General features: G+C 42.5%; 1 protein-coding gene across 5 annotated transcripts in view; it reads right to left on the bottom strand.

Moving 5' to 3' along the window:
* The window catches only part of Ncam1 (neural cell adhesion molecule 1), a 315,792-nt gene that overhangs the window by 54,785 nt on the left and 233,196 nt on the right, over positions 1-27,811 (bottom strand). For all 5 annotated transcript variants that reach the window (XM_033764337.1, XM_033764333.1, XM_033764334.1 and 2 more), the window contains exons 2-7: positions 10,127-10,201; positions 8,252-8,470; positions 7,094-7,237; positions 6,608-6,745; positions 5,378-5,495; positions 4,772-4,941 (exon numbers count right to left, since the gene is read on the bottom strand). In XM_033764337.1, coding sequence (XP_033620228.1) covers positions 4,772-4,941; positions 5,378-5,495; positions 6,608-6,745; positions 7,094-7,237; positions 8,252-8,470; positions 10,127-10,201 — 864 coding nt within the window. The remainder of the gene's footprint in view (positions 1-4,771; positions 4,942-5,377; positions 5,496-6,607; positions 6,746-7,093; positions 7,238-8,251; positions 8,471-10,126; positions 10,202-27,811) is intronic.

Below are 27,811 nucleotides of genomic sequence, written 5' to 3'. Positions count from 1 at the left end.
TAATGGTGGGCACATAGGCACATCCTAATCCATTGTAGCCAAACGATCCCAAGTATGAGTTGATGGAATCCATGTGAATGCATTTTTCCAGTAGGAAGGCTTTATGTTTAACTTGATAAATACAACTTGTCAAGTTATAACTTGTACTAGATAGAATCAGTCACAAATGACACTGAATAAGAAATTTTAAAGGGTAAAATAAAATTAAAAAGGTAATATAAAAATAAAGAGGTAGATAAAAATAAAAGTTGAATCTCTGCATTCTCATAAATCACAGAATAAAAAGTAAAAGAAAAAACAAAATGCAATGTTTTACTAAATTGAACAGTTGTTTTGAGGTCTGCAGACAACCTTAGAATGGTTGAATTTCTGGCCTCTTGAAACTTACATTTTGAGATGTAGACAGTATTTGCTGACCTTCTCCTGACCCAAAGCACTTTGCTCTGGTAGCAGAAAGTTAACTGAAGATAAACAAGGGTCAGGTGACCTCTTAATGTTTGGACTTACTGGCTTCATTTCCCAGATGGCTACAGAAGGTGCATTGTACAAGTCCCTAGAAAAAGGCGAACTATACTCTTATTGAAAATATTATGAACAAAGGCTAATTTTGTTGCTATTGAGAAAAAGGCAGGCTTCTCACTGATGAGTTAATCCTTTCTTACTCCAGCAGTAACACTATTGTCCACACTAACTGAAGGTTTGGAATATCATTTGAGAGTGATGGGTATGCTCTAAATAATTACACTGGGACAATGGGACACATAGAGACAGATGCAGGGTCATGCTATGTATACAAGGTCCCCTCCCTCTGCATTCCAGCACTGAGAGGTCCCTCTCCAGGTTTCATCTTCCAGTGGGTCCTTGCTCCATCTTCATCAGCCTCTGTTGTGAACCCCTGGCTTCTGGATCCCTCTCCCATTGTTCACCTGCTTCCAGGGCCTCTGTGCCTCTCTGACAGTCTCACTGCATTTCTCCTCTGGGACTTCCAGGGCATACTGCCATCCTGCCACTTTAACAAGCACGTCCATAGCTCTGCAGTCTGCCTCCAAGAGCCAGCCTTGTTCAGGCTCTGGTATCCCTGGCCCAAGGAGAGCCAGGGGGCCTCTGCTTTCCCGAACAGAGAGGTCAGGCAGACTACTGGAGGATCTGACCACATACACTTTCCTCCAGGCTTTGCTGATCCTCTCTGTCACCCAAAGGGCTACTTTACTCCAAGGGCTCAACTAAGTGAGGCTTCTACCCATCCGCAAACCATCCTCAGCCCATGGCAGTATGAGACATAAGAGAATCAGCACGAGTGTAAATCTGAAGAGAAAAAAATGCTTCAGAAGGGCCAATGGGGAGAAGAGAAATGGAAATTTACTGCCAATTTTAAAGAAAGGTACAATGCAATTACTTAGTAAAAGAGCTTTCTAGCTGGTAACTAGGACAATACATGCTAGAATAGGTCCTTAAGAAAAATTCCTGTCACTAGGCAGGATTATTATATCTTTTAATTAATTACATCCTTCACATACTTATTGTCATCCCCTCCTGAAGCCTCAAGAGTTGTGGGCTCTTCTTTACTCTCTAAGCCACAGGTTTCTTTCCTCTTCCACCACACTGGACTCTGCTGCTGTTAGGGAACATGCTTACTTGTCCCAGAATATGGCCCATGACAATAAGCCAGAAGGAGAAAGAGAGAGAAAGAATGAAAAAAATGGAGCCCTTATAAGTTGGTCCCTGCTTATCTCATTCCCTGGCCCCATACCAGACTCCTCCTCAATACAGGAGAAGAGAAGAGAAAGGAGGTGAAAAGGAGATGGAAAGGTTTACATAAGGCGACAGTTATTTCAAAGAGGTTTCAGAACTCTCCTGGGAAAGTCACAGAGGATTCTCATTCTGGATTCCACGCAGTCCCTCTCCCATTTCTTCACCCATCTCGCCAGGAGCCCAGCTATCTCGCCTCTAGTTGCTCCACTGTGCTGTCTTGTGTACACCGCCTCAGCTGCAGTCTTGGGTCACTGCAGGGTATACAAGTGCGTGCATGTGCGTGCGTGTGATGCAGAAGGCTGTATGCACTGAGGGTGGGGATGGGTGGGAAAGTTCTGCTTCCCCATCCTACTCTCCCTGCTCCATTACCTCTGACCCCAGAGCTTCATGTTCTCTCCATTCTACCTTGGACCCACATGTGCCTCACCAGTTGCTCTTCCTGTCTGAGGCAGCTACGTTAGAGCTGCACAGAGAATCTACAAGAAGGGTGGTTTAGAGTGAAGGCACGCTGGTTCATATGTCAGTAGCTATTGCCCAGCAACTCAAATACTGTGTGCAACATCCAGGGCTATGGAATGGAAACAAACACTGTTTGCTGGGAGAATGGACTTACAAGCCAACTGCCTCGGTTTGAATGCTGGCTTCTTGGGAGAGGAATGTAATATATGCACTCATTTATAAAATGGGGGTAATAATTAAATCTACTTTATAAGATTGTGATGATAAAGATATAATTTACAGATAGCACTTTGCACAGTGTAAGTGCTGGTTTGTGTTGAGTATTATTATTATACTGAATGGGGTTAATGCCTAAAGGAATTTCTTAAAGACAAGCAATGATAGCAGAATTCCAGGCTCATCTCCTTGCTGTGTAAGTTATAGCTTGATTCACAGGGAACTTTGATTCACAAGCAACTGAGGCAGGCCCTTCATTTGCAGTATTCAAGTGCTAATGCATGCTTTCCCAGGTGCTGGGAATAGATCTGTGAGCCTAATAGGCTCAGTCCTGTCCACAAGCAGTTCACGTGCAACACAGCATGTGCTTTTCCTGCTTCTGCCCTGTGCACCTCCTGCCTGAAATGCTTGTCCAGTCCTTCATCTGTAATTCCCACTTACAAACCAACACTTTGTTTTGATGACTTAGCTATGTCCAACAGGACCAGAGGTCTTTTCTTATAAACATTGCAAACTGTTACTATGAAGTCATCATAAGAAATTGTGATTTACAATTTCTGTAGTGGCCATCTACACTAGTCTGTGATCCTACTGTGAGCTCAAAAATCCCTGTTATTCATCTTTGTTAATTTGGTAATGACTGGGTCCATAACAGGTTCTTAAACGTGCTTGACTTACACTATCTATTTCATTAGAATTCTTATGGATCTATCTCCTTCTGTTTTTCATGCTCAGAGGGGATCTAGCGATGCGGGACAGCAGCAGGTAGGGAGAAGAGGGGGAAGTAAAAAGGATTAAGATGTGATATGTATATGTATCAACTCCCTACTGTAAATGTATTCATTATCAAAAATACGTACTAACATCCCCCAAAAGACATTAAAAAATTCTACTCATCTCTGTAGCCCCTTTTTCCTGTAGCACTGATATTCAACAAATATTTGTTAAATGGAGAAAAAGAATTAATGAACTAATCTGTCCTTTTCCATAACATGGAAGAACTTAATCAGAGTGATTGGGAAGATTAGTATGAAGTATCCCAAAGATGTTTTCCATGAAGTTTAGCTTTCACTCTCAAGTATACCCAGTTGTCTCAAACTGATAATCTATTTCTGAATCCTGTTGTCATCAAAGAATAAATAAGAGTCCTCTGTGATTAGCAGGGCCATCTGCATACACACACTTGATTTTCAACTGCATGTTTACACACAGCCCTGATCAGGCACAAAAAGCCAGTCCCCTGGATGGTTCCCAGGTGCACATTCTGACTGGCCAGCCGGGAGGGGGTGTGCTCAGAGCTGCCCTCAGATACCTGTACTACAGAGCACCAGCTTATCTGTGCTTTTTGAACAGATAAGCAAAGAGAGCTGAGAACCACCCATAGAACAGTTCCCTGCAATAAATTCCTTCTGCAAGGTCAGGTCAAAATGCCTTTCAGTTCTGAAATGAATGGGAGTTTAGTTTGTGGAGGTTATGATGACATGGTGGGGAATGACTCAGGGACTCTTTTCGTGACTCTCTATAACAGTGAAGGAAAAAAAAAAAGTGAGGCGGTCAGTTGGTCAGTCAAGGATATTTACCCAGGGCCTGTTACGTGTCTGGTGTTGTTTACAGTGCCAGGAAGAAAGCAAGGTGTAAGCCAGCATTCTGACATCCTGAAGTTTATACGTTAGTGGACATGGGAAATAAACAATCCCCCAAAAGAGTATGTTAATGAAATGAATTCAAGTACCGGTAAAAGCAAGAAGATGTAGTAAGAGTTCTGGAAGAGATTCACAGAGGTGCGCATGGGCAAGAAGGACGGTAGGGGAGCTGTTAGCCAGGGCAGTAACAGCAGGATGCACAGAGGAAAGCTTGCACGGATGTCTGAATGGTGATAAGATGGTAGCTCAGAGATGATCTCAGGGAGTGATAGCCTAAGCAGAACACTAAGTGCACTGTCACTGAGATAGGGAACGACCTCGGGGTGTTTGGGAAACCCGAGGAAGTGTGTATGTTTGGACAGGTTCCAGTGTGGAGCAAAGGGAAGGTAATGTGAAGCTGGTGGCGGAGGCAGGAGGACTGGATTCTATTCTGGTTGCAACAGGTCTTTGTAAAAAGCAGTGGCCTTTGGGGCATTCTGGCTACTAAGAGTAGAAGGGACTGAAGAAGACCCGGGCAGGTGGAGGCAGGGAGACCAGCAAGGAAACTCTCACTGTCCAAGCGAACCTGAGGTGGCTCAGATTGGGGTTTAGGGGGTGGCGCTGGTACAGAATGGTTGCTTTGGGATGTATTTCAGGTAGAGTGGACAATCTCTCTCTCACCGATTCAGTGTGCAGGGTAAGAGGACTACGGCTGCCCTTACCGAAGACCTTGAGGTGGATGGACGCATCCTGCTCCCCAGCTTTGTTCTCAGCAATGCAGACGTACTCAGCTTCGTCATTCTTATCCACTTTCCGGATGGTCAGCTCAGAACTGTCATCACTGAAGATGTACTTCTCGTCATCTTCCTCATTCTCTATTGGTTCTCCATCTCTACATGGCGCAGAAACACAAGATTGTGATTTGGATCCCAGAGTTAAGAGCTTTAGTTTTAATTCGTTTCCACAAAATGCAGGCTGAGCCAATGGAAAATACTTAGTCTTCACAAAAAGGGAAGACACCAAGTTTACTTTTACATATACCTTTTATTTCTCTCCCCACTCCTCTGACTCTGTCCAAGAGTTGTAAACTGCACTCACAAGGTGGAAGTCCCCTAGGCCACATCTGGACCTGTCCCCACAAGACTGAAACTGAAAAAATAATCCAATGCATAAGGCAAGGGAGCCTTATAGAAAAGAATTCACTCTTCACACAGAGTTGATATTTGCAAGAAGCCCAAACTCGTGCCACTGAAATGACGACATGAAGAAGACCCTATGATATTCCCTTCATTTCTAGCCATGATACAAGGCACCAGCCAGTTCCTTACTTTGTCCAGCTCATTGTGGGCTCTGGGAAGCCTTCTGCATCACACACCAGGGTGACAGACTGGCCCAGGTTGGCGGTGGCATTCACAATGCTCTGCCTGGCCTGGACAGTGGGCGGCACTGAAGGAAAGAAAGATGTCAAAGGTTATTGTGAAAAGGGTGAATACAACAGCTTGGAGAAGAGACACTTCAATGGTTCCCAGGTCAGGGAGTCTCACTTAGGGGTCACGGGTTCTGGATGGCTGTAGAGTTGGTGTTAAGGGATCTAAATACATCTGTGCAGTAAATAATGTAAACAGCAGAAACAGTTTGCCCACAAACATGCATTATTATTTCTCAGGAGTTTAGAAGTTATGATGTTACATTTTATTAATGCTAGAATGGTAGTTGATTTATAGTTATTATAGCTATTTGTCATTATATATTTTCTCAATCAGTGCATACTAAATAATTACCAATGTTGGTCAAACTTGACATTAAAAATGGGCTTTTGATACTGGAAAAAACTAAAATTACTCTCTCTGATAGTAACAAGGTTAATACCATGTTGAAGTGAGCTAGCTCACCATACTGACATTTCTGTGGAATCATCATCAAAAACCTTGTTCACAAACTGCTTTTACCAAAGGGATGAGAGGGGGAGAGTTTGGCAAATATATATATATATATATATAATCAATCGCCCAAACAATTCAAACACCATTTACTTATTTTCTTAGTACTGACATTATAATTTCCTGTAAACATCTTGTAAATGTCAGATCGATTCTATGGGTGTGTTTATTGGACACTGCAAATTAAGATTAATAAGCCCATGGACCATGATTCTGACTATTCTGAGAACTGAATTGATTGCAGTATTTTCTCTGCACATTGAACCAAGGGTACCAACTTCACAATTATGATAACATCAAGGACAATGAGGATGAATAAGAACTTATTAGTAAGGATGGGGAAAATTTCTAGTGATACCAGATAATGAAGGACATGTAATAACTGCACTGACAGCCCCCATAGTTGAGGAGAGACCTGAAAAACAAGTGCATTAAACATGGAAAAACAGCAAGAAAAACCTCCAGAGGTTATGGTGGGGAAAGGATTCAGATGTGATGTATGTACAAATCAAGACAGGATTTATTATACAGACAAAAAAGGAAGTTAAAGAAAATGACTGGACTGGAGGGAGGGGTGCAAGGAGGTAGCAAAGGAAGAATGGATCTCCTCCTCCTCACCATTCACAACGACCTGAATGTCCTTGAAGTTGATCTCCCCCCTTGCCAGGATTCTGCCCTCACAGCGGTAAGTGCCCTCATCTGTTTTCTTGATGCCTCGGATCTGCAGGTAGTTGTTGGACAGGACTATGAATCGGACTAGAAAAGACAAGAGGCAGGTTCATTCAAGGATCAGTCAGAGATCTCTGGATTCTGCAGGCAGGTAGATGAGCCTCTTTCCTCTTCCTAATTTCAGTCTTATGGAGTGAGGCTTTAGGGTGAAATACAAAAATATGTTCTTGGCTCTGAAATAGAGTCAAGAGCACAGTCCACTGGAAATCTCTCTTTTGCTCTGGAGAGAAGATCAGGTGTCTATAGACCATACATGCATATGGATTCCCAGGGCACCTAAATCTGGGTTTGGACTAGAGAGTCTCAGAGGATGGGATGCCTAGGGAACTTGGAAGCCCATGGAGAGAGGCACTGACCAAGCAATTCAGTGCTCACCATCTTTTTTCAGAATGACATCTCGGCCTTTGTGTTTCCAGATGATGGTTGGGGGGAGAGAGCTGACCACATCACATACAATCACAGCATCTTCCCCTTCCTTGAACTCCTGAGGAGTCGGTGCATTCTTGAACATGAGCTTTTCTGGAAATTAAGCAGGAGAAGAGTTAGGAAAACAGCAGGTTCTCCCACAAGATCACTTCTTACTAGAGCTGTGCTGCCTGGACTTGAGTTGCAAGCAAATCTCTATCCATATATACAGTTGGACAAAGGAGATTCCCCCAAACACTTGGTCACAGACACCAGTGTAGTAGCCAGAATGAGAAACAAAATATGTCACCAGTGTTCTGCAACACCGAATGCTGAATTCATTACACTTTGTGCAAAACACAGTCTGTATAGAATTTGCTTCCCCAGCGATTCCTTGCTATGTGCAATGATAGGAAAGAAGAACAACATATAGGTACAGTGAATTGGTAGCATGCCTCTTCTGCAGCGATACTAGGAGACATCAGTCCTTTCTTGGTCTCCCATTCTGGTCTCTACCCCAACTTTCCTACAGTAGAGAATTCTGAACAGAAGGAGAGAATGCATAATGGCAATAAATACTGTGGTAATCAATACTGTTCCATTAACTTTACGCACCGTGACTTTGGCTAATAGGGCAGACCAGACACACATTAACAAAGTGGTGAGATGCCACCTCTATATCGGGTTTCAATGGAAGTAGAGCTACCTGCTACGAGTGGCACACGGTGTTCAAATAATCATCCTCACCCCAGTGAGTCTTTGGACTCCATTACCACTGGGGGAAGTAGAATAAGAAAGAGAAGCCTGAATTCCATACCTGTCAGTTAACACTTAGGGAAGGCAAAGAGGGACTCGTAACAGCCCTCTGGAAACTGGGTGATTGAAAAATGGAGGCCAGTTGGGAATAGTGGTGACCAACAGGAGTCAGGTTTGAATTCTGGGTTGGCCAAAGATAATTTGAGAATATGCTAGAACTCTGAATGAGGTCAGAAGACTTGACAGGGAAAGAAAAAGCAAGCTGTAGGACCTCACTGAGCCCTTGAATGCTATCTCACCTTTTCTGCTACCCACCCGGGTAGCAGATCAAGGGGAGGACAGAAAATACAGAAGAGAGAGAGAGTCTCTTACGGAAGATCTTCACATTGACGGTGGCCTCAGACTCACTGCCGTCCTCACCAGTGACCACACACTTGTAAATGCCAGCATCATCGATGTCAGCATTGTAGATCGTGAGAGTGGAGGAAGAGTCATCATTCCACACCACTGAAATCCGCTGCTGGTTTGGGCTGAGCTTTTCTCCACTGGGAGAGAACCAGGAGATGTCCTTGTCTTTGGCATCTCCTGCTACTAAAGATGAAGAGATTATTTTCAAACCACTGAATCGAAAATACAAATTTCTTCCAGAGCGACAGTGACTACTCCGTAGGCATTACTGAACAGCCGGTCAGTCAAGGGTGGACTGTGAGGGAGAGCTGACCATTCACATTAGGATGTCACACTGTTCTCCTCTGGCTTCTGTGTTTAATTATTACATACATAATACCCCCTAGAGTATTTGGAAGGAACTCAAGAACCACTTGTGCTCATTTCCCTTTTGAGGGAAGAAAAATTTATTAAGGACCTATTGTGTGCTGGCCACTAAGCTAGCAGCTTAACATGTCTCACAGAATGGGAAATAAAGGCAATTAGTATGTTTTAAGATCTGTGCTCAAGGACCTAATTGGTCAGTGCCCAGGGACTAGCTTGTTTTTGTGGAATTAGATAGTGATCTCCTGAGCTGGAGACAAAAGTTCTAGTCTAGGAATGCAGATTCCAACCACTCTAGTTACAGCATCTACCTGCCATGACTTCCATTTCAGCACAGCTGCCTCCAACAAACAAACAAACTCATCTCTACGTGCTGCAACGAAGGCAGCCAGCATCACCATTCATTCTTTCCCTGGGTGCCTAAGAAGGGCAAGCTGGTGCTGCTGAGTGTACCAGACACTGGGCTGGAGCAGGGCAAAGGGCTCTGAGATCCCACCGTGTCTCTGCACAGCACTCTTCTCAGCCCGTAATACGCAGCCCTGTGCAGATGCTTCATATGGAAGCGAAGCAGTCTTCCTCTCAGTGCCCGTCACGTTTTCAAGAATACTGCTGTTTGCAAGATGTGATGCAGGCTCCACGACTGCATCTCCAGATCATTGAAACTGCTGTAATGAAGGCAAAGCTGGAGTGAATGCATCCATTGGCCACAGCCATCTCATCTGATGCAAATCATGGTAGCAGTTAAAGGCCTCTCTCTGCCGAAAGCTGCTGGATAATGTCACATTTTACACCCAGCTCAGCTCTTTCCAGGTCCTGCCATGTTGTGAATCCTCGTCATATTACACACAGAGAATTGTAGGCCTAATTGGATGCCTTTTCCTCCCCAGGATATCTGATAATTATCGGAGCTGTGGAAACAGTGCATATGTCCTAAGCAAATAACACAGACACCAGGTCTGACATATCCCAGAAGTCTGGGTAGGGGTCAAGGGAAATAATATTGACTTTCATAGGAGACCTGGAAAATCCAGAATACACATTCTTACAACCAGAGAGATACCAGTATTCAATTCACTTTCAGACAAGTTTTAGTTTCTCTAGGTCTAGGAGATTTGAAGAAATGAACTTTAAATGGGTCCATGGAAGCATTATTTCTAAGCCCGTGCCATGTATTTTACAGAACTGTGGGTATAGACAGCAGAAACTCTGAGATGATGCACTGTCTGGAAGTTGTGCTGATTTTCCTAAGAAAATGCTGCTTCTACTTGTGAAATTGAAGTATAGGTGACTCATGTAACCCACACTGGGGCAGTATTGGAGAGGAAGGAAGAGGGCCCGAGAGCTAGTATTTGAACACACTACTGGTCCCAGAGCAGAGCGATGGCAAGAATTTTAGGTGCCATCAGGCATCTCTCTGTTCTGCCTGATATACTTTCAAGGCAAACTCTGAAATGCAGTTGGATAAAGGGCACTTGCCTTGGCATAAGAAGAATTTGGACTCTCCGACGCTGATTTCCCCTTGGCTGGGAACAATATCCACCTGCAGAGAAACTGAAAAAGACAGTCTAGTTCAAACACACATTCATATTTTGAAATGAAACCCACTGCTTTCATTCAAATCAGGGTCCCCCAGCTCACTTTAAGAAAGAGTAAAAGGTGGAGGTTGCTTGGATTTTGAGAACTAGTCACCACCAATGTATCTTATGTCACAGCCAGTAGTGGACGTGGCTGTCCATTCTGGCATGGAACTTCTGGGTGACCTCTGACTTAAGCATTTCTGATCCTTGAAAAGGCTTGTGGTTCTCTTCCACACAGCCATACCATGGATTCACAGAAACAGCCCAAACAGTCCCTTTCTGGCGGCCACTTTGATGTATCCTCATAACTGTGTTCAAATCAGGAAGTCCATCACTTCAGATCTATGACCACCAGTCCTGAGAATTCTCCCATGCCACCACGCTTTATCACTTGGGGAGACAGAGAGAGTGTCAGCACAAAGATTCAAACTGATTTCAAGGCAGAAGATGCAGACAAATGCCTTCCTTACTTCATGACATCAGGACCGACATGCCTATTTCTATAACAGGAAACATCAAACATCATCACCCCAGTTAGTAAGACAGTCTTCTGAAATCCCGCAGCATGAGCCCTGTGGAGTTTCCTATATCCATAACTGCTTTCTCTGAATTTTTATTTGAATATCCATATGTTCAGTCATTCCAGTGCACTGATAAGAAAACACATTGCACCAGATCTCACTGATTCCTGTCTTTCGTTTGCTCCCTACTTATCTGCTTGGAGCAGATAACTGTTCCTCTCTCACAAAAATATAGTTTTAGGATAGAAAAAAATGTTTTATTCATTTGAATTCAACCTTCTTCTGTCTCTCCTCCTCTTAAATAAAGTAAATGTGAAAGCTGAAGGCTAACAGATATTTGGTTCAATACATGGAGTGCCTCAAAGCCAGTATGAAGGAGGGGCCTGAGCAAAACAGGGTGGGTCAGAGACTCAGTGAGTCCTTCCTTCCAACAGCCATTTTCTTTTCACTGTAGAATGGAGGGAAAGCTCATTGCCATGGCAACTGGCTTGCAGGCTGGGCTGTGCTGCAGCTCTGAGTTTGTGTGCATTTGATGAAGAGACCACGGTTGTGCTTAGCAGAATACAGGGATTAAAGGGCATGCTTGGGGCGGAGAAGATAGTGCCGTGTGTGTGTGGGGGGCACTAGACTATTGGGGGTGCAGCCTTCCTAAACATCTCACAACAGACAAAGCAGGTCACAGAAAACCCAGCAGCGGGGTGGTGGTGGTGGGGGGGGAGAGACCTGAAGCCAGGAATGGAAAAGGAAGTAAGTGGTAAGGGCAAGAAGATGGGCACAGGATAGAGACTGAGAGAGATTGCTGGGCTGCCCTCTGTGACAGTAAGAGGTGGAATCCAGCCTTTTGTAAACACTGGGTTGGAACAATAGTACAGCTATGAGGGGTGGCTTGTCCCACCGTTGCTTGGTCTGCTGCTGACCTCCCTTTGGGCTCAGCATTGAATTCTCAGCTGAGGGTAATAGAGGGTTCTCCCTTTCCTGTCTGAAGCCTGTAGCACCAGGGCAGCACTGGAACATCATGCTGGCCACAAGTGCCAGGGTGACGGGCTGTGGCTGCTCTCCCCATCATGCCTCTCCAGGCGGAGTCTGCTGCTGCTCAGCTCTACACTGCAAGCTCCCAGCAATCTCAAACATTACCCTGCTTTGCCTCATCACTTTCCAGATGAGGTGACTTGTGCCAACATTCCTACAGACTTTTAGTGAGGGCCCAGACCTCTCTGCCCCAGTTAAGGGTGCTCTAAACAATGCAGGGCTGGGATGTTCTTATTCAGTGTTAACAGACAATCTGAGTAACAGCCCTCAGCGTCACCGTTCCTTAAGCAGCAGGCCTGGTGTTGATAAGGCCCTGTGCTATTCTGGGGGAGCCCTGGTGCTTTACAGAGGAGCTGTAGGCCAGTAGGGCCTCTCCTCTCTTTCTGTGGCTCATGTGCCACAGAAATGAATAGCCTATGAAGCCCAGAAGCTGTGCCTGCGCCATTCCTCACCTTAGTAATGATCTTTTCTGGAGTTTACAGGGCATTCTTTGGAGAATTACCGGCATATTTCTGCCTGGAAAGTTCACCGGCCCATATGCTGAGCATTAGCCGCCAGCTTCAACATATGGGTCCCGTTACTGTGGTGGAGCCCTCACTGCTTTGAGAGGGATATTCTTATCCTGAGTGAAAAAACAGCCTTTTCCTTTTTTTGTAAAGCTCTTTTTCCAAAAAGAACATGACTCCTATGGGGCAGCCAGGCCAAAGAGTTTTCATATTCAAACGTGGCCAGGACCTATCTCTGGGCCATGGAGAGAAATGAGAATTTCAAAGGAATTCTCAGCTTAACGGGATTCCATGTACACATTTATCACCATGTAAGTTTTAAAAAGAGGAGACTTCCACGGAGACTCCTGGACTTTTGCATACTTGGAAAAAATAGTGATTCATCCCTTAAAACACCAGACAAGGTTAGCCCAGAGGAACCACAGATGCTTTGCAAGTCGGTGCCTGTATGTTTTACTGTAGCATGATGGCTGATTACTCTTCCACAAATGTTAGGCCTTAAAATGCTAAGCTTTAATAATGGTAAGTGGAAATCCTGCTCCAAACTGGAAACATCCCTCCACATTTTGCTTTCTGCTTCCACTTCCTTAGTACCACTTTCATTGTTTCCAGTAACTGTGCCTACCTCAAGTTTTATCTCTCAAGTTGCTTCCATTTAAGTGAAATTTCCTAGCTAGGTAAAACACATGCCTTTAGAAACTTACAAAAACATTTCTCCCCAATAAAGTACAGTATTTCATCTTCTGCTTTCCATCAACATTCTCTGTATAAACACTGTCATCTTAGTTGCATCCAGAGATGCATGCTTATAGACCCAGGTGTTTGGAACTGCTTGGGTCCCAGGGGTCAGGCGGACATCATCCAGTCATTTCCGGTCCTGCAGCCAGTACCCAATCTCAAGCAACCAGTATTGTAGCCAGCTCACTCTCTCTGGTTTACTAACACATTTCATTATTGCATTTGACCTCACAACAGTTTTGAAAGGCAGGAAAGCAGATAGTAGTATTTTTATCTTTGCATACAGGGAAAACAAGGCCCAGAAAAATGAAATTATTTGCTGAGCTTTACTTAGCTAATAAGCAACAAAGCCAAGAATGAAAATCAACTAATTTCAAGACTTCAGCTCTTTTCTCTATACTCCACGATGACCAACCTTTTTTCAGCCTCCAAATGGGTTTATAATAACCTATTAGTCACTATTTGCTCTCTTTCCAAATCATGGGCTAGAAAGGGTGGAATATTTATTTTTAAAAAATCTTCAAATCAAATTACTGCCAGCTTTTCTCACTTGGCTAAATATAACTGTTCTCTTTGCCCGTAGATAGCAATAGCATTATAACTCCATTTAACAGATGGGGAAATGAAGGCTCAAGACTTTAATTAATGGACAAGATTCAAACCCAGGTTGAATGGAATCCAAAGCTCCAGCCACTTCTTCCACACTATTCTAATTTTCATGGACAGGAAAAAGATTCTGTTGTTTGAGAATTGAATGAGCTCCCTCTCCCTGTCTCACTTAAAAAAGTAAAATAACTGTGGGAGACTGATAGCTTTTAAAATATGTTTTCAATTTAAATGTGTTTTTTTTTTTAAATTGATGAATGTTCTGAAAGAAATGCTGACTCTTTTCAGCACATAGCTTCAGGTATAGATAGAAGTTTTATAACTCCCAACTCCCTAGCAGAAGTAGGCTATAAAGTCTTAGTTCCTGAAGAAAAGTGAATTAAAATTGTAGTTCATAAAGGATGCCAAGGTACTTATCAGAAGAGGTGGGACTCTTGTTAAGGCAAAGCAACAGAGAAGAATTATTTTGATTTCCAAAAGGAGTTCATAGATTTGACTTAAATCAGCAACTTCTTGCAGCAGTTTAATTCTACTGGCTTCTTTTCAGATTCTAATGTGCTCGAGGAGGTAGAAGCTGAGAGTAGAAAGTGAACTCAGGTTTCTCCCATGGCTCGCTGGAAACACTTTCATAGTAAGAGGTTATGAAGACGATGGCTGCTGAGGAAGACAAACAGCAGATGTGCTGTGGGTCTGTCTGATATACGCACATCTGGAAGGGGTTCCCTGGTCACCAATGCAAGAGATGGGTAAGCAACATGGACTAGTCTGTTCCCTGGCTCTGCATGAGATAAGGAATTTTCTAGTACCTATGGCAATAGACTTTTGAGCAAGGCATCAAATTACAGCCTTACACTTATTTTGTTGGCTACTTGTTTTATACAACCACTTGAGTGGAGAGTTGTTTTTTTTTCAAAGTATAAATTAGTACTCAAATCTCTTTTAATTTTACCACACCTGTGGGAAATCCAGTTGTGCAGAGTAGGATAAGAAAGGAGGCACCCCCTCTTGCCTGTGACACTTTCCTCTCATAATTAGCAAAGCACTCGGGGAAAATAAAGGGCCTACTCACTGCTAAACCCACCAAATGGAATGAAAGTAAAACAGAATCAGGTGTGGTTAAGGTACAGCACTGTGGGCCCAAGTGCTTCATTTTGAATCTTAGCTTCACAATGCAGTAGCTGTGTGATATTGGTCAAGTTATTTAACTTCTCAGTGTCTCCCCTGCAAAAGAGGGCTTTGGAAAGGATAAATGATTTAATGTATGAGATACACATAAATACTGTCTGTTGTATATTTTTATTCTTAACCTAGAATAACAACCCTTCCCAAAGAAATTATTTGAACTATTGTTTCTGAGGGGAGTAATGTTTTTCTTTATGGTTTAAAATAAAGTAATCTTTTCAAATGACCCAATCTAGGACCCAATGGCCCTACTCTACACTAATGTAGGACATTTTACTGTAGGTCAGAACTTTACAGACAGAAAATATTGAATTCAGTTGGAGCCCCCCAATAATGACAGAACTAATGAGAACAACAGTGCTCTAGATGAATCATTTCATCTTGACTTTATTGCTCTCTATATTTTAAAATCATAGCATATGTGATAATAATCTATTACACAGAAGGCTAGAGAGGTCTGAAGCCATATTCATCTTGGGTGTCTCTCCTCATCACTCTTTTTGGAGGGATTATGAGATCTGGGGAGCTTAGAGGGAATTTTCCCCATGGCTCTTGTACACAGAACAATGCCCCCATGTGGTTGGTCCGTCACGTGAATTAATGGTCACGAGAAGACTGTGGTTGAGAACTCAGGATATGGAGTCAGGTAGGGAGACCTGGGTCTAAATTCCAGCTTTAACACGTAGTAACTGGATTGTCAGGTGAATTTCAGCCTATATTTCTCACATGCAAATACATACAATGATCCTATAGAAAGGATATTAAATGATGGGCTGTGTTTTTAAAAATGACAGTACCGATAGCACTTTGAACACACACACACACACACACACACACACACAGACAGACACACACACTCACACACCTCAAACAAACAAAATGCCCAACAATGCTTTTAACAGCAGGAATGAAATAGGAGAAAGTTCTGGATTCAACCTGTCAAAAGTCTATTAAGGTTTATGTATGTGTGTGTGTATATTTATACTTTTGTGCAGGTACATATATGCCTGCTGTGAGCTTACACAAATTTGTATATAAAATGGTACAACTTGTCACGTTGATATTGTTGTAAGAAATAGCTATACAGGCCGGGGATTTAGCTCAGTGGTTTGGTGGCCTGCCTTGAAAGTGCAAGGACCCAAGTTCAATCTCCAGTACCAAAAAAAAGAAAGAAAGAAATAGCTGTACATACATAAAATTATCTCATTTGTGGACAGAAAGATGAATAAATTATTGGGGAGGACATACGGATCTCTCCCATACTTGACATGTGAGTCCTACATCTCTGGCTTGATGTACTGTTGATATCAACTGTGTAGAGGAAGAAAAGAAAGTAAACTGTTACTTTCAAATTTTAAACCAAAAGCTGGGTATGGTGGTGCATGCCTGTAATCCCAGCACTTGGGAGGCTGAGGCAGGAAGATCGCTGTGAGTTTGAGACCAGCCTGGGCTGCATAGTGTGTTCCAGGTCAGTCTGAACTACATAGTGAGACTCTGTCTCAAAATAAAAAAAATTAACCCAAAAGCTAGACACAATTTTAAAAGGACTATAAAATAAATGTTCTACAGTTTTTGGCTTCCTATTCCGCCTAATGACATCAACATGGCCGACTATACTCTAATCACCACTGGATGCAGCCTCATTGCCTAGAGCAGGAAAATCATCTAGAGGTCATACTTAGGGCTCCTAATCCTTTAGCCAGGCTAACTGTGGTCTCATCTATAGGAAATCTGAGAATTCGCTAGTCATGGTGTTACACATCTGCAATCCCTGCTACTCAATAGGCTGGGGCAGGAAGATCACAGCAAGTTCAGGGCCAGCCTATGCTACACAGTGAGTTGAAGGCCAGCCTGAATTACATAGTGAAACTCTGTCTTAAAAAAATGCTAACATTTTTTAAAGGATTGGGATTGTAGTTCAGTGATAGAGTGCTTGGCTTAGCATGTGCAAGTCCTGGGTGGGCCTTGAGGGAGAGAGGCAGGAACAGCTGGAGGTAATACTGGGACCTGAGGCCCTGCCAGCCTGCTTTTGGGAGGGATGTCCTCTCAGCAAAAAGCCTGCTTACTTGTTTTAAGATTGCCTCACAAAGGAAGAAGAAACATTCAGTTTCTCCGTGCAGCTTCAGAAAGGCCAGCTTCTAGACCAAGACTGAATCCCTTTTGAGTGGGCATTTATTCCGTCTTCTATAGTCTACAAGAGGTGAAGGCGGGAATGTGTTGCGGTCCCTCAACCAAGGTGCACACAGCTGACCGTGTGTACGTGCCAAAGGGCTACAACCTGGTCTGTTGAAAACATGGCTTCTCCCTCCTCTGCTATATCAGTTCATGGTCAGGGCTGCATAGCCATTTAGTAACAAAGAAGGTTGGGACTGGAAAGGACCTCATGCACCTTCAATCCCAACATTTTACCCACAGGGACACTGGCAGTTAAAAATCTTGGATCCCCACAGCAGAGTTTGGAAGCCCTGGAATTAGCCTTAAGGTTGAGTCCTGACCTAGGGTAACTTCTTGCATTCATGTTTTATTTTCTTTCTGTATCCTCAGCAGTTAGTTCTGCTTCTTTTTCTTTGTTGAGGTTGCCCTAATCTCACCTCCATCCCACAAGAGCAAGTGTCATCAAGTGGAGAAAACCACTCTATCAAGCTCGGATAAATAAGCTGGACAAATGGTGTGTGCTTTCAAGACCTGCGGCAAGCTCTTAACACTGTTCAGAGTGCAGCGCCAATGACACTTTTTAACCAAAGATCGGCCTCCTTGCTCCCTTTTCAGGTCATCTTTGCTGTTCTCTCTATTTTTCAGGAAGATTCTGATGGTGGGCTAGCACTTTACCTGAAGCCAAATTACTGAGATGTAGCATAAGGACAAATTGATGTTTGGAAGTCAGTTAAGGTTCTCCAGATAAGCAGAGTCCAATCCATCAATTTACCCTGATAAACCAGGTTTCTTGGTAAACTGTTGCATGCCATCAGATTGTATTCAGGACGCCACTGACGAAGCTGTCTTAGGTAATTCTCCCGAAGACTTGCCTTGACAAAATGACTCATCGGAGTTCTTTTCTTCCAGACATAAAAAGGTATTGATACAAAGCAAATTGTCTCCCTCCCTCTAAACAGCTTCTGCTAAAATGGCAAGAAGCTGGAATTATATCTTTCAATATTTGTCCAGCTGTTGTTTGCAGATGTTGTATTCTTTACGTTCAGAAAATAGAGATTTAGAGAATGCTAGCATGCAACTTCATCCTGAGAATTTTAGATATAGCCTGTGTCTTTCAAAAAATGTCCTTATGTGTCAATAGCTGTAAGCACATCTGGGCTATTGAAGATACAAAGCTTACAATCTCTCAAACAACCAGTGCAGAGAATTGTTAAATTTGGTTTCCATCAAGAGAAAAACTCCACACTCTCGAAGATATAAATGAGATTATGATGTGACTGGCAAGTCACTGAACTAAGCATCTGATTCATTTAGTCTTTACAACAATCCTAAGAGACAGGTACCTTTACTGCTCTATTTGATAAAGGAAGAAACTCAGCAACGAAAAGGCTTAAGTAACTGGATCAAGGTCACAAGGCTGGAAAGTGGCAGAGCCAAGATGTGAACCGAGGCAAATCTGGCTCAACGGTTCTTATTTTTAAGTACGAATTTGCACTGAGGCAATCTCAAAGTCAACTCTGGTGAAAAAAGGTTGTTTTTCTGCCTATATGTTTAGATATAGCCTGCTTATATGTTTAGATATAACACAGGCATATAAATAGAGAAAAACTATCAATGAGACCAGAGGATATACTGATTTCTGGGCAGGAGCTGGAAAGTGAGGTTCCTGGAATTTCTGAGCCCAGCAGGTTGTTCTCCTCTCCAAGGGGTAGGACATCCTACACTTTGCCTCACCTCTGTGCCTCCCTTCAGTCCTGCCCTGTTTACTGCCATGTCTCAACATTCAGCACTGGTAGTAGAACCACCAGGGACAGGACCAGAAGAAGAGTGATTTTCCCATCTGTAAGTTATTCTTGATCTTCTAATATGGGATCCAGATAAAGCCATGTCTTCCCATCTTAGAAGGTAGATAGCAAAATCATTCCTTGGTGATAATCAGATTGTGACTGATCTACTCCCACCCCTACAGGGTGTGTATCTGAAATGTGTTATTCACAGAGTTGCTCTGTGCTGTCAAAGTAGCCACCCTCCAGAAGAGGCCACCCATCTGCAGTGTACACGTGATAAAGGATTCCTATTGGAGGTCATACTCTTTTCTACTGGTGAAGAGTCTGATCCCAGCACACACAGATACCATCACCCCCAATCAGATAGTACCTGACCTGCTGGGTAAGACGCAGAACTAAATTAAAGAAAATTTTGAAGGAAACAGAGTAGAAGAAAACCAAACTAGTTAATTTTCCAAACAGTATGTCCATTGTTCTGGGAATAAATTGTGCTGCTTTCTTGAGTTAAGAGAACCAAAAGAAAACTGTCCCCAGCACTCACACTACTCTACTGGTGATCAAGGTAATAGCTGGAGTGCTGTGTCCCTATTGCCGTGGTTTCTTGGGTATTTACAACCTGAGGTGGGAAGTGGAGAGGGCAGAGGAGAAGGCGCTGCTGCAGATGGTACTGGCGTATCTGAAATAAATCCTCATTCTGTGAGACTGTGGTATTTCATCTGCCAACATCATGATCCGCCCATCCACAAAATTAGCCATAACACTACTTTCTGATTCTGTTAAAAGTCCTTTGGCTGCACTTACAGCCTCCTTCTGTCTCCACAAAGTGATTTCAGGGACTCAGAAGAGCGCTATAGCCCTCCCCAACCAAAAGGCTCATTTCTGACACATAGTCTTCATCCTTAGTACTTTTATAATTTCTGCTAACAGCAAAAGCTGTCTAATAACAGCAAAAGCCCCTGGCTGCACTGGAGGTTGCTCTGTCTTTTCTGACTTATTCTAAATCAAAGGTTTGGTAGAGTGTGTTGGGAGGGCTGGGGAAAATGCCCACAGGATAAAAGCAAGGAGGTTGGGGGATCACAACCAAATGTACTATGCTGATGGCTGTGCCCTCCCTAAGTGGTAATTATGCTCCTTTCTTTCTGTACAGCATAATATTAGAGCCTTAAAGAACCACTAATAAGTCATAAAAATTGGGCATGGTACAAGACTTTGCATCTATTATAGGTTTTTTCCTTGGATTTTATTTTATAGGAGAGTTTTTATTTAAGCAACCATTACTACATTCTTTCATTATTCACTTAGACTCCTCCCCTCCCTCAATCCATACCAAACTGTCCTTGACAAACAGAATAGGCAGAAGAGCCTTTGAATCTCAGCATCTGAATCAAAGAAGGAACATTAAAGAGAGGCCCCTGTGGCACCATGTCACAATGTGCTTTGATGATCAAGGACAAAAATCCAAGTGGGATCCCAAGAAGCCAATTTAAAGGTCAGGGACAAATAACGAGAAACGCCCATGAGAAACAGCTGTAAACTAAACTCATCTGATGATGGTTGACTCTTCTTTTAGGAGAAATTTCATGGAGGCAATGCTTCAACTTCTGTCTCAATGTGACAAACTCTAGTTTTGAGCAATTTTGAAATCAAGTAACTAAACTTTCTTACCTGTGGATCTTTAGTGTTGCTATCTAAGTGACAGGAAACACAGGGGAATTTGTGGAAATTTCTGTCCATCTTCAGGAGACCAAACCCTTTCCTGGAAATAGGAGTTTCCAGTGACCACTGTGGCCCTGGCCTGGTAGTCCCTGGACCATGTCTAAATAAGGGACATTGGAAGGATACAGGGAAGGAACCTCACAGATACAAGCACTCACACACATGGACCCAGGCACACACACACAGATCAAGACAGGCAGAACACAAACAAGCACACATATAGATACACACAGATACATACACGTACACATACAGACATACATTCCCCCATGCTCCTCATCTTGTCTCCCTGGACAGTGAGTCCTCTTTTGGAAATTAAGCCCTAGAATATCTAAAATGATGCCTAATCACAGTCACCTGGAAAAACTGAGATCCTTAAAACACAACTCAGGCCACCAGCTAATTAATTTTCCTGCTTTAAAAATGGAATTGAGTTGAGCCTGATGGCATCTGCCTGCAATCCCAGTACTCTGGGAGGCTGAGGCAGGATCACAAGTTCTAGTCTAGCTGGGCAACTTAGTGACTTAGCATGTCCCTGTCTCAAAATTAAAAGTGTTGGGGAAAGGTCCTGGGTTCAGTACCAGTACTGCACATACGCATGCACACAGACACACAGATATGCACATACACAAAATAGAATCAGACTTCACAGTTGCTAAACTTGATGTAAGAACTAGTTTCCATTTCAAACTGAACTGACAACAAAACCTAGACGCTTCATGATTATTATTCATCAAAGTGTAGTTAAATTAGTGCCATTCACATAGGGTGATGCTTTGTGACGAAAAACTTAATTTCAGTTCTTTGACATTCCCATGAGAAACTCCAGAGACCCCATGTTGAATGTCCCCAATGACTGTGACGTCTATCTGCTCTCAGGCAGCTGCAAAGTCCTGGGAATGATGAGATTGCTCCCTTTGAAGTGTGGCTTTCAGTCCCTGATCAAAATAGACAGGAACAGCACATTCAGGAGTCCCATGTGGGCTGGTGACTCTTGACAGGCCTGGTTTTTGTCTAATGGCGTTCCTGCCTCAGATTTCCTTCAGCCACCTGTCTCCACTCTCCATAATTCCCAGGGTCAGCCTCTGGATTTAGTGTTTCACCAAATAAAAATGTTCCGGTCAATGAAAGGCCATGTACAACAGTGGCCCCCTAGGATTATAATAGAACTGAAAGATTCTTGTCGTTTAGTGACTTAATGCAATTAATTACTCATAATGTGTTCATGGTGATCTGTGTGTGAACACACCTAGTGCTGCCAGTCAGATAAGTGACAGCTGTACAGTTATGTACAGTAGCTAATATCAGATGATCAATGACTCAATTACTGGTTAATGCATTTCATATACTATACTTTTATCATTATTTTAGTGTGCACTCCTTCTATCTATAAAAAAATAAAGTTGGCTGTAAAAATGTGTAGGTTTTATGCTGGGAGCAGCTGCATACATCTCATCTTTGTTCTTCCATTCTTCTTTATGGTACAGTGGTAACTTGGTTCACTAACTTAATTCTTTTCACAATTCTGACACAAACCAAATTGGTTGTGAACTGAATCAAATTTCCCCATAAGGTCAACACTGAACCTAGCCATTGAATTTGATCTGGCTCTTAACCACAAGAATTAAGTTAATGAACTGAGGTACTGAGGAGTGAATCCAGGGCCTTCATTATATCCTCAACCCCTTAACTTAAAAAAAAAATTATATGGGATCTTGCCAAGTTGTTAAATTGCGCAGGTAGGAATTAAACCCATAATCTTCCTGTCTCAGCCTCCTAGAGTTTTGGGATTATAATCATAAGATGCCATGCCCAGCTTGCTGAATCTCTTTATTACTTCAAGAAGTCACATCCTAGGTTAATCCATACCACCTGAGTTTGTGTAAGTACACTCTACCATCAAACCGGCTAACAACAAATTTCTTAGGATGTGTCCCTGTTGTTAAGTAATGTGTAATTATACTTCTATAAGATGGACAGAAAGACAGAAGTTCTCCATAACTAAAAGAAACAACAGCAGCAAAAGGAAAACCTTTGACCCAAAAGCAAAAGCAACTAATAAGTATGACTATATACTCTGGTTCATGAAATATACCATATTTTATAAAAAGGCAAGTTGCCTTTATTTGTACAAAATTATAGCTGTCAGCATTGCCATTTGGCCTTTAACAATGCCAGCATCTTACAGAAAGCTATTACACTGTAACAACTTCACAACTAACTCTACTAAAGGGCCAGAATTGCCAAAATAAATGGCCAGAGGAAAAGGAACACACAATCTTGGCAGCAGTCCTGAAATTCTCTCTGGGACCAAAATTCTGCCTCTGCATCTCACCCTCTTCTCTGGAGGTACAAGGATTACTCTTTGCACCCATTTCAGTATGGGATCTACACATAGCTTTATGTTCATTAAGTATTTTGACAGTGAGTCCATTTCAGTTGAGCTGACACATTTTGAATGAGCCTACTCTGATTTTACTAACACACATGCTAAGACTCCCAGTCCGAAAATTTCAGTGTCCAAAGTCACTGGACGGTGTGTGAGTTGTGTGTCTAGTTCCTAGCTAAGCAGGTGATGAGAAAACCCAAATTTTATCCTAAATACTACCAGGTAAATTTTAAGATTGAAAAATCAAACTATCAAAACCTCCGAAAAACATAAAAACAACTACCATACCATAGAGTTTTTATCTTCTGTGTCCTGTGCTTTCTCCCCAAACACTTGAGGGAAGGCTATCAAATGACCAAAATGAGTTCAAGTCTACAGCTGGCCTTTCTCTTGGGCTTACATGCTTTTACAACATCACAAAGGAGAATGATGTAGAAATCAAAGCTTGAAGTCAAGAAGCTGAGTATAGAGCAAAATTTGTTAGATACACAAGAGTTTGACCTATTCTTGGTTCATAGCAAAAGCCCTCCATTCTCAGCCCAGAGATGTGGCTTCCTCTCACAGCAGAACTCCCTTAGATATCAGCTGAAAAAGACAAAAACATATAGCTGCAAAGAAGGGAAGGAGGGAAGCAAGAGAGAAAGGGAAATAGAGGCAGAGAGAGGGGGGAGAGGGAGGGAGGAAAAGAGGGAGAGGGAGAGAGTGCAGTCTAGAAGGAAAGTGTCATTAGGATAAATAGAAAGGAAGTGATAGAAAGTATTGCATGACATATTGGTACAAGTGACTGGTGTCCTCTAAGGAGCCTCAGTAAGAAGCCATCTTCTATTCTAATTCTACTGCTTCTCACAGCCTTCCACAAAACACCATCTGGGATAGCAGCTTCATACCTATGCCATGTGTGAACAGCCCTCCTTGCCCCTGTTGCTTGCTCTGAGGCTACCATCGATCATATAATAAAATCTCAACTATCTGCCAGACCCTTGACACAGAATCAACTAAACAAAATTCAGCGTTCTCTATGGTTTGCAAAAAGAAGTACTTCTTGATTCTTTCTCTCATGGAAAAATTATCTCAGACAACTGGAAGACTAATTTATCTAAGGATTCTCTAAGGCTATGGATCCATAACAGGAAGGGATTTGAAGGCACAGAAGTATGAAGGTCAAGTCTTCCTCTGTGCTGCCATAAAATTAGCTTGTGCCTCTCCAACAGCACTCACCGTGTTATCACGCAATGTATTAACAACTGTTTCAGGGACAGAAGTAAGGGCAGAGTCTTGGCATCTCCAATACCAAGCATAGAGCCTTAAGAGATGCTGATATGCCTTGAAAGATGTTGCTGAGTTAATTCTGAGATCAATGTGTGACAACTCTTTTATTTTCACACCAGTCTAATTATTTTTAAATGAAAGACTGGAAGACCTAGATCAGTATCAGGTTAGCTTCTTAAGAATCACCCAGAGAAATTGTTAAGAGTAGATTTTCACACCTCTATGGATTCTAATTCAGCACTCTGCACAGGGCGATGGTGGCGGCTCTTGTTTTAAAATGTTGGTGATTTTGATATGCAGCCAGCTGAGAGAAAACCGGCTTTGTCAATAACCTACCTGGGATAACTGATGAATAGCAAATGACATCAAATCCAGTTAAGCTCTTCAAGTCTCTGCCTAGGATTATTTGTTTTCACAATCATTCTTATGTTGCCCTGCTTACTTTGCCATTCTTCACATTCAGCAGTGTGACGTGGCTCTGCAGAAACTTCAGTTTCATGCATTTGTTTCCAAGTTTGTTACAGCAGCGCTTTGGGAAATCCAGTCCTACACTCAGCAATTGTGAAGGTTAATTTTATGTATCAGGTTGCCTGAGGCATGGAACACCCAGCTACTTGGCCAAACATTACTCTGAATGCACCTGCGAGGCTGTTTCTGGGGGAGACAAACATTTAACCTGGTGGATGGAGTAAAGCAGATTGCCCTTCCTAATCTGGTGGTCCTAATCCAATCAGTTGTAGGCTTGAGCAGAGCAACAGGAGGAGGAGCCAGACAGAATTGTCTCTCTGCCTTTGAGCTGAACATCAGTTTTCTCCTGCTCTCAGACTCAGATAGGGACTAGAACACTATCTGTTCTGGGATTCATCAGCTTGCGGATGAAGATCTTGGATTCCCTAGCCTCTAGAGCCATGAGACCATGTGCATTAATTCCTTAGAATATATCCTTTTACTCATCAATCTCTATATAATATACATACACACATGCATATCAATTAGTATATATATTTATAAATGTATATGAATGTGTGTATGAATCAAACCAGATCTAATCATAAAAGAAGAGACTTTACAACCGGGTACCACTTCTCTTAAAGTCATTTTGATATCCTTGGTTAATTTGGCCCAAGATAACAACTTGTATACTACAAATGGAAGTTCTCAGTATGTGTCAGTTGATTTCTTTGCTAAGTAATAAACCTGAAAAGGTTCTCTGTATGAGCCTCAGATGAATTTGCTGGTTATTAAGTGGATATGGTTCAAAAAATATATTCTGTAATCTCAGTGTAGATCCTTGCTAATCATAAGACAAAAGAAAGGTGAGGGAATTCATGAAGCATCAGACTGTCCTTTTAAAAGTCTTCAGACTTTTGAAATAAAAAGTCTTTAGAAATTCTGAATTAGTTATAAATCATAAAACAAGATGAATTACTGCTATAGTATCTTTAAAATGGCAGTTAAAAAGGATACCCAGCACTAAATGGCAGACTTTTTAGTCTAAAAAGCTTTCTATTCTATGGAATAAGGAACTACCTGCCTCTTACCTTTATTCTATTATATTGATGAATTTCAAATCTCTATAGGAGCATTAATAAGATCCTCAAACCCCTGCTGAACCTGATAAAAGAAAACTTTCCATTGTTTCAAACAATTCCTAGCTGAATTCATCTCGCCTTCAAAGCAAGGACAAGAGCTTCTCTTATATGTAAAAGATTATTATTTATTCTTAATATCTCTAGGCTTGCTCATTGATTTTTTTTCACTCCCCTGCCACATATGCTTCACTTTAGAAGAAAAAGACACTCGGTGATTCATTTGCTCTTCCTTAAATATGGAAGCGCTCAGCTATAACACAAGTGCAGACATCTTTTCCACTGGAACTATATAGATCTTTCTGACCACTTAGCGTGGCTCTCCGGGGCTTATGTGCCCACCACACATCAGCTATGTGAAGAACATAAGGAAGAAAATGTATTAACACATTTTCTCATACCTTTTTTGTTTTCTTTATTTTTAAACTATAGAGAGAAATTCAAATGACATAGAAATGCCTTTGTCCATGCAGCTCACTCTGCTGAGCAACACCACGTGTGCACCCAGTGGAAACATCATTTGCTTTGTAAGTGCACTGTGCACATTCGCACAGGGAAGCCCCCGCTATGGACGGAGTACTGGAAGTGTTCGCTGAAGATCCACAGGAAGCCTTGCTTCCTGAGGTGGCGCTGTCTGAGGGCGTGTGGGCTGTAGAACCTAGTGGGAGGTCCTAGGTCTCTGGAGATGTTCCCACAAAGGGGACTATAGGAGCCCAGTCCCTTTCTCTAGCTCTCTCTTTCTGCTTCCTGGCTCATGATGTGTGTGCTTCCTCTGATAAGTGATTCTACTGTGATATGCTGCCCTCAGCGTAAGCCTGCACACACGGGGCAACCTAATCCTGGGTGTGAATCTTCAGAATCAGGAGCTAAAATAAACTTTTCTTTACTTCCTAAGTAGCCCACGCCAAGTAATTTGCTGTAGGGATGCAAAGCTAACTGATACAACTCCCAACACATGAGAGGTTCTGGAGGGTCAAACAATTTGTAGCTGAAATTTCTTGGTCATTAAATTAGAAGCTGACAATGTGTCAGAGATGACTCAAGTAGTAACTGAAGGAAGAAAGAGACAAGAGAATCATACCAAGGAGCCAGACTAAGCTACCTGGAGCAATGTCAGGTCCTTTCTGCAATTTCAAAGTGTCGTATATTTGGTTTTATAATCAGCAGAGTCTAATAAATAGTCTCCACTGCATGACCACAACCTTCCTTTCATTTATGTCTCATCTCCTGAAATGAACATTATTTCTTAAATTACTTGGTAAAGAAGAAAAAAAAATATATGGAAATGCCTGGGACAATCCTGATAGTGCAAGACAGTGAGGTCACATGTGGCAGGAGACCTAGATCTTGGTTTTTAATATCTTTCTGTAAAATTAGGATAAAAACAGAGGCTAACGGTGGCAAACTGGGAAAAGTGGTTGAAAAGAAACCAGAAAAAGTGTGTTAATTCTTTTCTCTGATACACCCACAGTATTTTATCTTGCTTTTATTCACTGAGAAAAGAAAAGGCTAGAGACTGATTGTTCAAATCTATTCCACTTTTAGAGTCATATGGGTGGGGACAATTTGGAAAATTACCAAGACGTTTCCTAATTCTCCCATCTTGTTTTTTTCTTTGTTTGTTTTTTGCCAAGGGGAGGTGACTTTTCCCAGCCTGCCAGGTGGGGCTTCCACGTACACTCAGGCACACCTAGTTTTGCAGCCGGCACAGCAGAGACCCCATCCCACCTGGGAAAAGTCAGGGGCCCTAGAGTATCTAGGCAATACATGTCTTACCATCCAGGTCTCCAACTGGAGCTCTGCTCCCTGGACTCTGCTTCTCGCTGAAATTCTTGTCCAAACTAGACAAACCACCCAGAATGTAGCACTACCATCCACCCCGCCAGGAATCCTGCTCCTACTCTGAGCTCCTGCTGCTGGGACTGTAGCCCCAGTGACTCTGATCTCCTTTTCCTTGGGGCAGCACAGGAAGGCAATACCACCTGCATCCTAGAGTGGCAGTGAAGAGCAAGTGAAATGATACATGAAGGGTGTTGTAGGTAACAGGCACGCTGCAAATGGCAATCATCATTATTTCTAACAACCACAACATGGCAAA

Source organism: Fukomys damarensis, unplaced genomic scaffold (assembly GCF_012274545.1).
Source record: "Fukomys damarensis isolate Sample0158 unplaced genomic scaffold, DMR_v1.0_HiC HiC_scaffold_16, whole genome shotgun sequence".
Taxonomy (NCBI): Eukaryota; Metazoa; Chordata; class Mammalia; order Rodentia; family Bathyergidae; genus Fukomys; species Fukomys damarensis.
This window is presented reverse-complemented; position numbering and strand designations above follow the sequence as displayed.